This window comes from Amphibalanus amphitrite, unplaced genomic scaffold, assembly GCF_019059575.1.
Source record: "Amphibalanus amphitrite isolate SeventyFive unplaced genomic scaffold, NRLGWU_Aamphi_draft 000725F_arrow, whole genome shotgun sequence".
In the NCBI taxonomy this organism is placed as follows: domain Eukaryota; kingdom Metazoa; phylum Arthropoda; class Thecostraca; order Balanomorpha; family Balanidae; genus Amphibalanus; species Amphibalanus amphitrite.
The window spans coordinates 81,799-95,871 of NW_024882219.1; the positions used below are offsets into that span (position 1 = coordinate 81,799).

Here is a 14,073-nt window from a genome sequence, read left to right on the forward strand (position 1 = left end):
TTTGATCAAGAGTTATTGACGAAAAACTAATATGACCTTGATGACGTCATAAATGACGTCACGCAAGGTCAACAATGCAAAAGTGACGCATCTAACCTTGCAAGGAGTGCATCAAATCACGATTCTGTGTGCTTGAGATAGTTGGAGATCGTTCCCGGCGCCAGAATAGCAGTTTGAATTTTTCCCCATTGACTTATAATGGTGAGGTCACGAAAATGACCTGACCTCATATGACCTTTAGGAAAAATCCGAGATATACAAGTTGTGAGAATCATAATGGATACTAGATCCTGCAAGTTTCATTTCCCTGTGACATCTCCTCTGGCAGTGAGGGCGTTGCGAAGTTGCGACATCTGAAGACCGTGCAGAGGTTCACTTATGACGTCATAGGTCAGTGACCTGACCTGACCCAAAAATGCGGTTGGTGTCAAAAGATGCGGCTTGGATCAAAGGTCAGGTATGCCAAGTTTCAGCTCTCCATCGCCAGCGTGTTCGGAGCTATCGCGAAAAAACCCTATGGGGGGGCGGCACCCGCCCCCCCCCCTCGGCCGGCGAGGGTTAAAAGGTTCGTGTTTCTAGCATGCCATGTAAAAATCACTTTCTTTGCTCAGATGTTTACTAAAAATGTGAGTGAACGGGCCACTTACACTCGGCATCACGGCCTGCAGCCATGACTGCTACTGGCAACTAGCCTCATTGATGGTTCAGGCCTCAGGGTGACACATTCCCTCTAGCTTTTTTTCCTTATTCGGTCGATTTACTATTTGATCTTCTTGAAGGGAGGGCGATCAGCAGTAGCCCATGCACCGTGCCGCTCATTCTCTTCAAAACAGGACTTGTGTTGAAACGAATGACATCCATTAACGCAATTTTGGCTTAGCATTTGAATATTTGGCAGTTGGCACATAAGTGGGAAAAAATATTTAAAATAACAGCACACGTGCTGGTATCATTCACGCGTTCTATTTTTCTATTTTTTCTAACATGGTACGTCTAAGCCAATCATTACTTCCGTTCAACAACGGCAAAAAGCAAAAACGTCTTACTTAATTCAACATAAGATTGCTGGCTTGAAAATGATGGTACAGTGTTATAATTTGGCATACCAATGCGCAAAGAAGTGACGCAACCTTGATTAAAATTTTGGCTCGTTATTTGCGCTCGAATTTGAGATATAGGCCTCCAAAGTTCGGAACGTTTTTTTTTGGGGCCACCCGGTATACCGGGAGTGCGTGGTTGTCAAAATGTTTTCCGTTTGCTTGAATTAGGTAACACTTCGATGCGTTTGGCAAAAGAGGCATTCAATAGCCATAGAACTAACCTGATTCATTAGCACCGGCCGATCTATGTAAGAAGGGACATGTGAAGCTATTCTCCCCTCCCGCAATATCTTAACTGATACGATTGCGTCGTTTCCGTGGCTTAAACCAAAAGAACTGTGAGACTGCCTTGCTAGAACAAGACATTGTTGGCTATGGGTTGCACAAATAAGATATATTTGGTTAGGCTAATTTTGATTGATAATTTACTTTAATTGGAGATCTTGCTAAATGCTATTATTAGCGTCCAATATCTCCTTTTGGAAACCGCCATTGATAATCAATAAATAATAAGTTTAATTAGTAGCAATTCTTATGTTTTCCCTTTTTTATATAAGGCGTTATTTATAAGCAAAGGCCTAATTACACATTATTCCTATGAAGTGAATACATCCAGTGAGTACATTTAATTTTATTATTGCTAAATGTAATTATCTTGTTAAAACAGAGAAATTGGAACCCAATCTAACTCGAAACCTGAACACACACTCTGAAGAATAGCCTGCCGTAACTGGAGATTGCAATGCACCTCAATTTGCGCACCTAATTGCATGACATAATGGCCGTTTTCACGACGGACTATCCGGTGAGTGCACCTAATTTGACCAAATCTGCACCTAATCTCTTTTACAGCAAATATCTTTATTTTATGAATTTATTTCAGTGTTTTAATCGGTGATACTCTCTGATAATTTATGACAAAGCAGGCATAGTTCGTTCTCAGTATTATTACAAACATTTCCTAAATTAGGACAAAAATTTAGGAGATCTTTTTTCATGACAATTTTTCAGATATTCATATGTAGATACTTGCGGTAAAAACTTAAAGATGTCGAACAAGCCCCCCAATCTCGTTCTTACCGGTCTTTGTCGAAGGCGGTGAAGCAGGCATTCATGCTGTCATCTGGTGTGAGGTGGTCCTCGTGGCCGCCAAAGAAGCAGACCTCCTCGCCCAGACCTCCGCTCATGGCTTCCTGCTTCCTACTGTTCCGGCTGTCTGTGTCGGCAGAGACACCCGTTCTGATCGGCCCCTCCCCGCTGCCCGGATCCCCTCCCCCCAGCGCCCGGTGGGCCTGCGCGCTCCGGCTGCAGCGGGGCAGGTGAGCAGGGGCGGATCTAAGAACAGGTGGGGGTGGGGCGGCAAACTGATACAAGGATGGATCCGACGTCATTTTCTGACAAGTGTCATTAAGACACTCCAATTGTATCTAAGCATTCATCCAATATTTCACCGACCCTGGCAACGCTCTTGATTCCAGCCCTCCCCAGCTTTTGGCCATCCGAACAACGAACTCAACACCACTCAGCCCTACATCACCTCCTGCGCGACATCTCTCCAATCGACGCGAACTGAATCTTCCCCTACCACCCCTAGATGTCTCTGCCGTCGGCCGGTCTATTGATCCGCCCTCTCGGCGGTCCGCCCGAGCGCAGCGCCGACGCGGCGGCGGCGGCGGCGGCGGCGGGACCGGACCGTCTCGGCTCGGTCGAGTGCGACACCGACGGTGGTCGGCGCGACGCGTCCAGTCATCGATCTCGACGGGCCAGTCTGGCGCACAGGTGGGTGCCGCCGTGAGCCGGAGGGATCAGCTCCAGGTGAGTCCAGCGCACAGGGTTCCTCCGGAGGTCCCAGGGGTGAGAGGTGGTGGGGTGTAACAGAGAAGATTGGTGAGGATAGATAAGAGCTAGGTGCAACATTGCATATGTGTGTGACATTTAATTGTTTTGGTAAGCAATGAACATACGGTTTACAAATGTCCGACTGTGACTTCGAGGGCGTATCACTGGCGAATAAAGTTCAATAAGTGCGCTTACTTGCTAGGCAGCTTAGTTATCAGATTATATCGAGAGATGAGCGTCAAATACAAATTGCACACTTTTTACGTTTAAATAACTGCATGCAAAAATGCATAGGAGCTAGTTTTGAAGTTATTGGTTCAAACATTGCAGCCCAGGGAATCTCGCTAAGTTAAGTGCCTCTTATCTTATTATCTTATTTACGTCTCCTCGTTCATGATATTTAGATAACGTTCTCATGCATGTTACACTCAAAACAGCAAACTGACCAATCTACCAAAGCGTTCATTCTGTCCGGCCTTCGACAGCGTATGACGGGTATTCGTAAATATGTCCGAACCTTTGCATGCAAAACGAGCATCTCTTATTCTTTTTTTCACTGCTGTGACGTGTGCAACAACGGGTGAACTTGTTGACGAGTGGGAGATGACTGGCATTCATATGAGGCAAACAGGAAACAAGACCGTTTACCCCGATAATCGACATCGTATAGTGAAAGCTTTGCACAATCTGTAGGTGGTTAAATCATCAGCCAAGTCAACAAACGAACAGTTGTCAATACAAGTGGCCATAGGTAGGTACAGTCTGTCTTAAAAGTACCGCGCAAAGTAACGGTAGATCCATCAAGCCTGACCGAGGAAGGACTGCTAAATTTGAGTCACCGAAGAAATGGACATCCTCGTCCATTCCCCAGGTCAATTGGTTCGGTGACTTTCAAAATATAGCGGGCCCTTCCTCGGTCAGGCTTGATGGATCCACCGTTACTTTGCGCGGTATTTTACTTTACGCGGTACGGACAGACTGTGCATCAAGTTTGTTAATTTATGTTTCAATACAGCTGGTCATACATATAACTATTTAATTTATGTATGTACATTAGCTACACCTATCCGGGACATTTCATACATGTTCAATATTTTCTTATAAGCACTTTGCACCTCGAGGCTCGAAATTAACAGTAGCGGCGGAACACCTTCAATTAAGGGGGGGGGGGCACTGCCGACTTTTGGTCCCATTCTTTCCATGCAACGCCCATAGGGCTAATGTTAAAATGGCAAAATCAAGGGGGCACGGTGCCCCGGTGCCCTCCCCGTTCCGCCGCCTATGGAAATTAAATATTTTTGATTTAAAACATGCCTAAGCATGAGTGTAGTTTTCCAAAAATCATTGGGGGTGCTCAACAGCTTTCAGAAAGGCATGCCATAGTTTTTGTAGTTTTTTTTTTGCTGTTCTTTTTTACTGTAGCCATCAGGCATCATGCAAGAAATGATGTTTAATCGGTTCGAGAGCTTGTTTTAATAGCGCCACTGTAAAACAATTTTGGCTCACCCAATGCATTAACCCGCGCGGGGCCCATGGGGTCTCCAGCCGAACGCGCGGGGCTGGGGGGATAAATTTTACCCCCCCCCCCCCTGTTATCTCCCGAACTAATGGTCCGATTTGGAAAATTCAAACGCCAATCGAAAGATCTCATCACGAATAACTAAAAACATGTACTTAATTTAAAGTTTGAGGTCAATGTCAAGGTCAGGTCAAGGGTGCAAATTGCAAGTTTCTACAGTATCGGCCTTGCACCGTATAGTTGCCGAAGAATGGAGTCATGGACTGAGACTGATTGCCCAAAACGTGTTTGGGCCTGACCTTGGCCATAAGTTTGGCAGGCCAGATTTTGTACTGGACCATTTTGAGTCAACTTTGAGAAATACATAACGTACAACGGTGGTAAAATCGTTGCTATAGGTATAACACAGTTTACCCGCTCCGGGTGTGAGGGATGGATGTGGGGCAATGAGTGCACTGACGTGGCGCCCTCGGAGGGCCGGTATGGGATTAAAGCTCAGCTACACTAAGGGCTTGTGTGGTGCCTTCAGTTCGACACCTTTTTTAAACCCCACATCTGCTCTCCCGTGAATTTCCGGGAGGCACGAAAGATCTCCTTTTAAAAGTGTCCAATCGTCCGATCCTGATCAAATATGTGTGTTCGTAGGCCTGTTCTGGTATTGCTTTATCTGCCAAGACAGACAAACTTGAGAAAAATCGAGTGATTGTACCTTTTTTGAAGGTCTCTAACCAACTTGTCTGAAATTCACCGGAGAACAAATGTGAGGTTTAAAAAAAAGGTGTCGAGTTATCAGTGGCACCCTCAGAATCACCGGCGTAAGGCCCTCAGAGCCACCGGTAAGGGAGGCACCGGTGTGGGGACGCCATGCAGGTGCCGGTGTGGACGATCAGAGGTGCTAGTGTAATTCTCTCAGAGGCGCCGATGAGGGTCCTTACAGGCGTTGCTCCGGGCCCTCATAGACGCTGGTGTAGAGCCGTTACAGACGGGTGTGGGGCCTTTACCTAGAGCTGCTGACGCGAACTCTCTACAAGCCGGCAGGGGGTCTCAGTGACCGGCAAGGGGTCCTTAGGGCTTAGGCCGGCAGAAGAAGTCCTGCGGGGTCCTAATAGACCGGCTATACTGTCAGACGCCGGTGGGGCCCTCAGGGTCACCGTTGTGGGGCCCTCAAGTCATCAGTGGGTGGCCTTTAGATGCACAGGTGTTGGGTGGGTCCTCAGAGCCGCCGATATAGGGTTTTAATAGGCACTGGTGTAGGCACTCGGAGTTGGTGGTGTGAAACCCTCAGAGACACCGGTGTGGGCCCTCATAGGCACCGACGAGGGCCCCATAGTTGCCGTTATGGGGCCCTTAGAAAAATAAGTGTGGGACCATCACAGGTAGGAAATGCCCCTAGAACTGTCCCCTCAAAGGCCGGTAAGACCTCTCAGAGGCCAGTAAAGGCTGAAGCAGACTCTTTCCGCGTTCAGGAAATCGCATGCGAGAGCCTATTCAAATACATTGTAATTCCTCTCGCATCAATCGCTCGCGGGAGGTGCGTGCGATTGATGCGAGCGTGCTTCCATGTATTTGAATAGGCTCTCGCATGCGATTTCCTGACTGCGGAAAGAGTCTGTTTCAGGCTTAACAGGCCTTTGAAGACCACCGAGGTGTCCTTAAAAGCCGCAAGAGGCCCTCAGAAGTCGGCGTGGGGCCCTTATGGAGACCTTAGTGTGGCTATTTAGGGCCCATGAGGTGCTCTAACGAGCCCCACGGGGCCCTTCTGAGTAGAAATATGGCCATCGTTAACCCTCAGCGGTCAAATGGCGCCGTAGGGCCTCTCGGACCCGAGGGTCCCTTTGAACTCGATGGGGGGGAGGGGGTACGTGTCCCCTTAGACTCCTAGCTATGCCACTGTTTCATATGCATCATGTCAGGTATTTTAGGCTCGCCCCCCCCCCCCCCAACTTGAAAATGGTTCCCGGGCCCCTGATAATATCAGATGTAATGTTAACACAAATGTCATGCATCTTAATTTGTGGTGATTTATTCAATGTATATTCTCTTAGTCACTGAATTGAGTAAGCATAGTATTTGCATGATTCACTGGGCTCATTACAGTACTAGGAGATGGACATTCTGATTATTGAGGGCCTTGAGTCAGCTGGGAATGTTTTGAGGAGGCTGCCGGCTGGGGGTGCTTTAAGAAGGCAGGGGGTGCTGAGCTCAGGATTGGGGGTGCTTGAGCACCCACAAAGAGATATAAAGTTACGCTTATGTGCCTAAGGTTTCCAAGGTAGCACCATTACACGTTATCAACATCTTTTTGGAGTTAAAGGGACCCTCCCACCTTCAAAAAAGTTAATGAATTTGCATGAAAATGATGTCGCTCGGTTCAGAAAGAGCGAAGACGAATATCTACCAAATTTCATCGAAAAATATTCACCGGTTTTCAAGATATTAGACTTTTACTTTTGTTTACTTTTTGGGATCTCCGCTGTTCCTAGCGACTTTATTTGAAAGTGCGGCATTTGTTGCGCGCAAAGCAGCATATACCACCGCGTGCTACCAAACGTTTTAGTAAAAGATTTAAAAATCGTTAGACCTCCGCTGACGTCACAAATTCTAAGGGGGCATACCAATGCATTAGCCCCTTAGAATCCGAAAACTGCAAGTTTGAAATTTCATGTCTCCGAATTAAGACATTTTTCGATGTTGTGAGTGCCCAAACCGGTATTTTCAGGCCATAGCCACCAATTTGGCTATCTCAACTCAAAACTAATGTTAAGGTGGGATGGTCACTTTAATGAAAATGGTCAGCTGGGCCAGGCCATGAAAGTGTGCCTTTTACCACACCTTACATAATCACCCGATCAAAAACCGAAACAAAAACAAAGTTAGCTATAGCCGCAGTCGCATCCGAAAGAAGCCATTGTTGGCCGGGCGATCATCGACTTGCCCACCAAATCAGCGCCACAAATGTCACCGTAGATCGCTGCATATTTATCGACTATTGTGCGATTCCTTGTTGCCGGGACCTCGCCATGCCCACGATGACGATAAACAACTATTGGACAACGGCGAGCCATTATATACCTACCTGTAACCTTGACCTGGTGACAGCTCCCAATTGCGTGCGACCCCGACCACATCAGTATTCTCACTCGGACTGGTCTAACGCGTGCGACCCAGATCCTCTCCCCTCCCCTGGCCTTGCCCAGCCCCATTCTGATCCCATGTGGTACATTTCAGCCGTGAGCTCGCTGCTATCTGAGCCGCGATAAGCCCGTGAACGGCAGCGGCGCGCCGCTGCGACAGTCTGCCGGTGCACCCAGCCACTGCGCTACCGCCATGGCCACCGACAGAAAACCCATCTGTCCTCGTCTGGCCGACTACCTGGTGATTGTTGGTGCCCGCTCGCCCTCCAAAACGTCAGTGGTGCAAACGCCCGAGCTGCTGCGACGCTATCCGCCGGACGAGCACGCTGATTTTCCGCTGCCGGCCGATGTGGTGTGTTTCTGCCAGCCCGAGGGGTGTGTCTCGGTCGGCCCCAAGAAAACGGTGCTGCGGGAGGCGGCCAGCTTTGTGTTCTCGCTCACCGATAAGGACTCAGGTGAGTTGATCGGGGACACGGAGGGGTGTGGTCTGCAGTGCAGGGTGGGCCGATTGGGATTGGTGGGTGATAATCTAGTTATAAGAGCAGGTACGACCGTACCAGTAAAACGCCTTTTGGGCGACCAACGGAGCGAGCGAGAGGATGGGCCTTGCACGTGCGAAATTGCGAGGGGGTACCTCCAACTAACTTGTGCACTGCACCCTACTAAACGGTCTTTAGCGATGTGCCAAATTTCAGCGCAATCGGCCTAGCCGTTCTCGAGATCTGGAAGCGGCACACTGCACGTGCGCACGTGCAAGCGGGGTCCAAACTGACTTTTGCACGGCACCCTACTAACTGGTCCCCAACCGTGTACCAAATTTGAGCGTAATCGGCCCAGCCGTTCTCGAGATCTGGGAGCGCCCCCTGCACGTGCGCACGTGCTGTAGCACCCCAACCTTAACACATGCAGATGAATTATCTGATGGAGACCTAACTGTGTACCGAGTTTCAATTCAATCGGCCCAACCGTTGTGCCGTTATTGAGGTTGCAATTTTGGGGGTTCTTAAAAAATGTCCAACTTTACCACGCGCCACGTGCGGTGGTTGGCAAGAACGCATGGTGGCCATCACACCACAGAACTTTTACGTCCAAGTGACATTCAGTAAAGAAGACCGCTTGTCAATCGGGTGTCCCGTTCCTAAGATATTAACTTTTGAAGAGCGTCCCCACGGCCGGCCGGCCGGCCGGCCGGCCGGCCGGCCGCTCATACTCAGGATTTTCCCTTAATTCAGTATGAGACTCCGCTCGCTTCGCTCGCTCGGCCGCTCGCTTCGGCCGCTCATACTCAGGATTTTCCCTTAATTCAGTATGAGACTCCGCTCGCTTCGCTCGCTCCGTAACGAGTATCATGATATAGGTGTATGGTGATATTGGCGTATGATGGATTTGCATTTTGCTTGCATATTTGCTCATAAACACTTCGTGAACATTTTTTGTTGGTTTATTTACTAGTTAACGAATTCCTCCACTCAAGGTCATCTGTTCACCAACAATTGTCTGTTCACGAACAGTTCATGAACGTTTATGAACAACACATCATTCTGATATCCTTTGCATTAAAGTTCTGGAACAGTCACATACACGGTTGTAATATTTTTCTGATGTGAAAACAATGTGCTTATCCCATCTCAAACACATGGCATCTTGATATTTTACATTCCTTGTAAGGTTTGACGTTTTATTCTGCATTTTGGACCGTGCATGATGACATATAAAACAAACGTCATTAAAGCTCCCTGGTGCAATCGGTGGTGTTCACCAATAACTTCCGATACTTAGACCAGCCAAGCCAAATGATATGCAGCATGACCTCGTCAGACTAAATTTGTGACCGGAGTGGCCTTGATATCACCTTGACCTGAGGTCAACATCCAAAGTTGGCATCACCCAAGCAAAAAAAGTAACTATATCATTCGACGCGCCTGACCATGACGAACATGATGATGCCAAACTGGCTCATGCAACCATTTTTAATGAAATTATTTACCGAAAACCAAAACTCTACCTTGAAGTACTTAGCATGACCTCAGAGGTCAATAGTTGACCCGGGACCTAAAAATCGGTATCCAGCCGCTGTATCTCGTAACGGAGCACGCGATCGATTTTCCAGAAGGCTCTAGCTCAGTTAGGGGCGAAACGGCAAGAGGGGGTGTTTTTCGCCCCCCCCCCCCCGTGTTCGCGAACAGTTTCCTGCTCGTGACCTTTGGCTGTATACATGTCGACACCTCGTCTCTGAACACGTTCCTTTCACAACCGTAACGTCGCGCCCTGATGTGTATTGCCTTACAAATCTGACATCCGTCAAGTTCTCTGACGTCACTTGTTATGTGACAGACAGGCGAGAACCGCAAACACGCCGGCGCAGCGGTGTCGCGCGGACAGATGTCGGCTGTCGCCTCCAACACGGGAGAGCCACCTGTACGGGACGTTTTTGTGATCGGAACAGTCAATTCTCACACCACGCTAACCTCAGAGTGGCGCGAATTTTCGACTGACAGGGATCAGTGCCCCGTGAATGAAATGGGTCGGTGAATGTTAGACCCGCTAAATATTGTGAGCCCAATCGCTGGCGGGGATTTTCAGCGTCGTTTCCTGCGAGTGAATAGGTTCATTGATCGGGTCAACCACATTGATAAAAGACGTGCCGTGGTTGGCTATTTCAAACTGTATGTGGTCGTTGTGGGATTAGGCTAGGTTATGGGCGGGTACTGTGACTCACAGCCCCATGAATGGAACGGGGAAAGCCACATAAATGAATCACTAATGCATGCCGTTTAAGTCGTGGGAATGGACAGCATTACGATAAAATCGCTACTTTATTAGAACTGCAAGCATGCATATTTCATTTCGGAAGCGCATTTATTTAGCATTGCATCTAACTAACATTCATTGTCTGCGGAGGGTCAAAAACCGTCCAGTTTTGGACACCACCTAACGAGGGAAGGTCCGCTCATCGATGCATTCGTCGATGCGTCAATGATAAAAATGGCATTCACAAGTTTGAATGCCTATAGAAGATATTTTGGTTATTTTTTATTGCCAGGGCAGAAACGAAGTCAAAAGAGGTCATCAAGGGTCAACTTTTGCGATATTGACTGAGACCGACAATGCTATTCAACACTAAGTATGTCGCCGCACATCGTGAGCAAAAACCTAGAAAATGATAAAAAAGAATTTGATGTTTTATAAACCTTTTTCGTAGTAGATGGGTATGTATAGGACGTAAGGGTAACATAGGTTCATCATACATGCCAAGTTATGTCAACAGATTCGACCTCAGGTGAACCGTTTCGACCTTTTGGCCTTAAAGATCGTAAACCTTAAAAACGATTTGTTTTTTAAGAATTCAAGTCGCTTTTACAACGCCTGCTATTTTGTCGCTATGAAAACAATCCAGGACCATAATATTTCTTTAAACGAGATGGGCCAAATGTTGTACAACTTAAAGTACATGTGTGCGATGAATGTCTGAATAGTTTCCCCAAATTGATGGCACCGTCGTTATTTCTTCGCTGAAAATGCCTCAAGGCCGGATATCCGTTGGTGCGTGCCACGTGGGCTAATTGTGCGTAATGAGGAACGTCTGGAAGTAAATGTAAAAGCTGGAGAAATTCGTGCTACAATTCTCCGCATGACCTCTTTCACGCATCCTCTCAGAACCCCAATTTATCTCCTTTATCTAGTTTTCTGTCGCGGCTCCTTCGCAGAAATCAAATGACATCCGCGTCGAACGTGGTCGGCCGTCGTGCCGGCTATCATGATAGATGCTGGTGCGCGGACCACAACCAGCCAATCCATTCAGCCGACCAGCGGCGCGGTGCCACTTGACCAAATTACACGCCACACTTGACCCGAGCGGCTGCGCGCCACGCGAGCGAACCGTATAGCGGAGGGGCTATACGCGCCGCGCGCGGCGACTCTAACCTTTCCCAACGTCACGACATGAGCGCCCCGTGGCGGCCAGCACGGCCGCCGCCAATTGCGCCCACCGCAAACACGCTGTACTGAGATCGATGGCTGGCGCTGACCGACCTCCGGGGCCGCCAGGGAAAACGCGCTACGGCGTCTGTATCAACTTCTACCGGCCCGTGGAGCGACATGGCTCGGCGAGACGGGCCGAGAGGGGCTCCAGCACCAAACGCAGCTCGTGGAGACAGAGCCTCAATCGCAGCACCGACTCCGCCTTCTCCAGGTGAGACAAAGTGGGGTGGTGTGTTTGCTGTCGTTTTTATAGGCATGCCCTACTTTTGCAGATGCAGGTGGCTGTATGCAAGCATGTGCAAAAACTGAAAAACATGAGGGACGAGGCTCCAATTTTCAAGTTGGTCTATGACAAAGACGTTTACTTAAAGGGACCCTCCCACCTTCAAAAAAGTTAATGAATTGGCATGAAAGTGATGTCCCTTGGTTCAGAAAGAGCGAAAACGAATATCTACCAAATTTCACCGAAAAATATTCACTGGTTTTCAAGATATTAGGCTTTTACTTTTGTTTACTTTTTGGGACCTCCCCTGTTACTAGCGACTTTATTTGGAAGCAATAATTTGGCAGCCTTAAAGTGCGGCAGACGTTGCGCGCAAAGCAGCGTATACCACCACGTGTTAAAGATGGTTTTAGTCTAAGATTAAAAAATCGTTAGATCTCCGCTGACGTCACAAATTCTAAGGGGGCATTCCAATGCATTAGCCCCTTAGAATCCGAAAACTGCAAGTTTGAAATTCCATATCTTCGAATTAAAGCATTTTTCGATGTTGTGAGTGCCCAAACCGGTATTTGCAGGCCATGGCCACCAATTTGGCTATCTCAACTCAAAACTAATGTTAAGGTGGGAGTGTCCCTTTAATCCTTACGGTCCATAAGCTGGCCCTATCAGCCACTTTACAGTATGATTCCACAACCGGTCGCTATAACATAACGATATGCGCTTTGCGCACACTGCTGTCATCGTTACGCCTGACTACCTACATTTGTATACCTCCTTCAGCACACGTACGCTCACCTGCTGCCCGCTAGTGCGACGCCAGGTCATCGATGTAACGTCTGTCGCCCTCAGCTCACCGTATCGTTAGTCTATCGCCAATCCAATGAATCGCGAATGGACCATGGGGGACAGTGGTACACAGTGCCCTGTCGTTAGATACCTCATCAATCTAGCAGCCGACGGCCGGCGACCGAACAACATCTCCGTCAGCGCCCCGTACATTAAAGGGACCCTCCCACCTTCAAAAAAGTTAATGAATTGGCATGAAAGTGATGTCGCTCGGTTCAGAAAGAGCAAAAACGAATATCTGCCAAATTTCATCGAAAAATATTCACCGGTTTTCAAGATATTAGACTTTTACTTTTGTTTACTTTTTGGGATCTCCGCTGTTCCTAGCGACTTTATTTGAAAGTGCGGTATTTGTTGCGCGCAAAGCAGCATATACCACCGCGTGCTACAAAACGTTTTAGTCAAACATTTAAAAATCGTTAGATATCTGCGCTGACGTCACACATTCAGAGGGGTATTCCTATGCATTAGCCCCTCTGAATCAAAATGCTGCAATTTTGAAATTCAATATTTCCGATTTAAAGGGACCCTCCCACCTTCAAAAAAGTTAATGAATTGGCATGAAAGTGATGTCGCTCGGTTCAGAAAGAGCAAAAACGAATATCTACCAAATTTCATCGAAAAATATTCACCGGTTTTCAAGATATTAGACTTTTACTTTTGTTTACTTTTTGGGATCTCCGCTGTTCCTAGCGACTTTATTTGAGAGTGCGGCATTTGTTGCGCGCAAAGCAGCATATACCACCGCGTGCTACAAAACGTTTTAGTCAAACATTTAAAAATAGTTAGATATCTACGATGACGTCACACATTCAGAGGGGTATTCCTATGCATTAGCCCCTCTGAATCAAAATGCTGCAATTTTGAAATTCAATATTTCCGAGTTAAGGCATTTCTCGATGTTGTGAGTGCCGAAACCGGTAATTGTGAGCCAGGGACCCCATTTTGGCTATCTCAACTCAAATCTAATGTTAAGGTGGGAGGGTCCCTTTAAGGCATTTCTCGATGTTGTGCGTGCCGAAACCGGTAATTGTGAGCCAGGGACCCCATTTTGGCTATCTCAACTCAAATCTAATGTTAAGGTGGGAGGGTCCCTTTAATCGTGCTGATCCCGACTCGCGGAATCCATGCGACGGGACAGATGCACGCGCGCGTACCCCGCCCGGCGAGAGGTGGCGGCGCTCAACAGCTGCTGCGGGGATCAATATGAGGTCACGGGACGGGTGTACATTGTGCAAAAGTGCCGCGGCGGGCATGTCCGTGAAGTTAGCGTCAGCAACAGCAACGAATACAGCGTCGGATTCAGAATCGCTTAAAAAACTCATATAAAGTCAATTGGGGGACGGGGAGCAAGAATATGACCTTTATTTGGCCCTAGCTCTTACCCCTTACCCCTTAATCGGCCCTTAAAGGAAGGGGCGCGTCAAAAGT

General features: G+C 47.9%; 1 protein-coding gene across 4 annotated transcripts in view; it reads left to right on the forward strand.

Annotated features, from left to right (window-relative positions):
• Positions 1-2,782: 2,782 nt before the first annotated feature.
• Positions 2,783-14,073, forward strand: part of LOC122365243 (MAP kinase-activating death domain protein-like) — a 67,417-nt gene continuing 56,126 nt past the window's right edge. For all 4 annotated transcript variants that reach the window (XM_043336262.1, XM_043336261.1, XM_043336264.1 and 1 more), the window contains exons 1-3: positions 2,783-2,879; positions 7,687-8,047; positions 11,640-11,784. In XM_043336262.1, the coding sequence (XP_043192197.1) occupies positions 7,786-8,047; positions 11,640-11,784 (407 nt within the window). In that variant the 5' untranslated portion in view covers positions 2,783-2,879; positions 7,687-7,785. The remainder of the gene's footprint in view (positions 2,880-7,686; positions 8,048-11,639; positions 11,785-14,073) is intronic.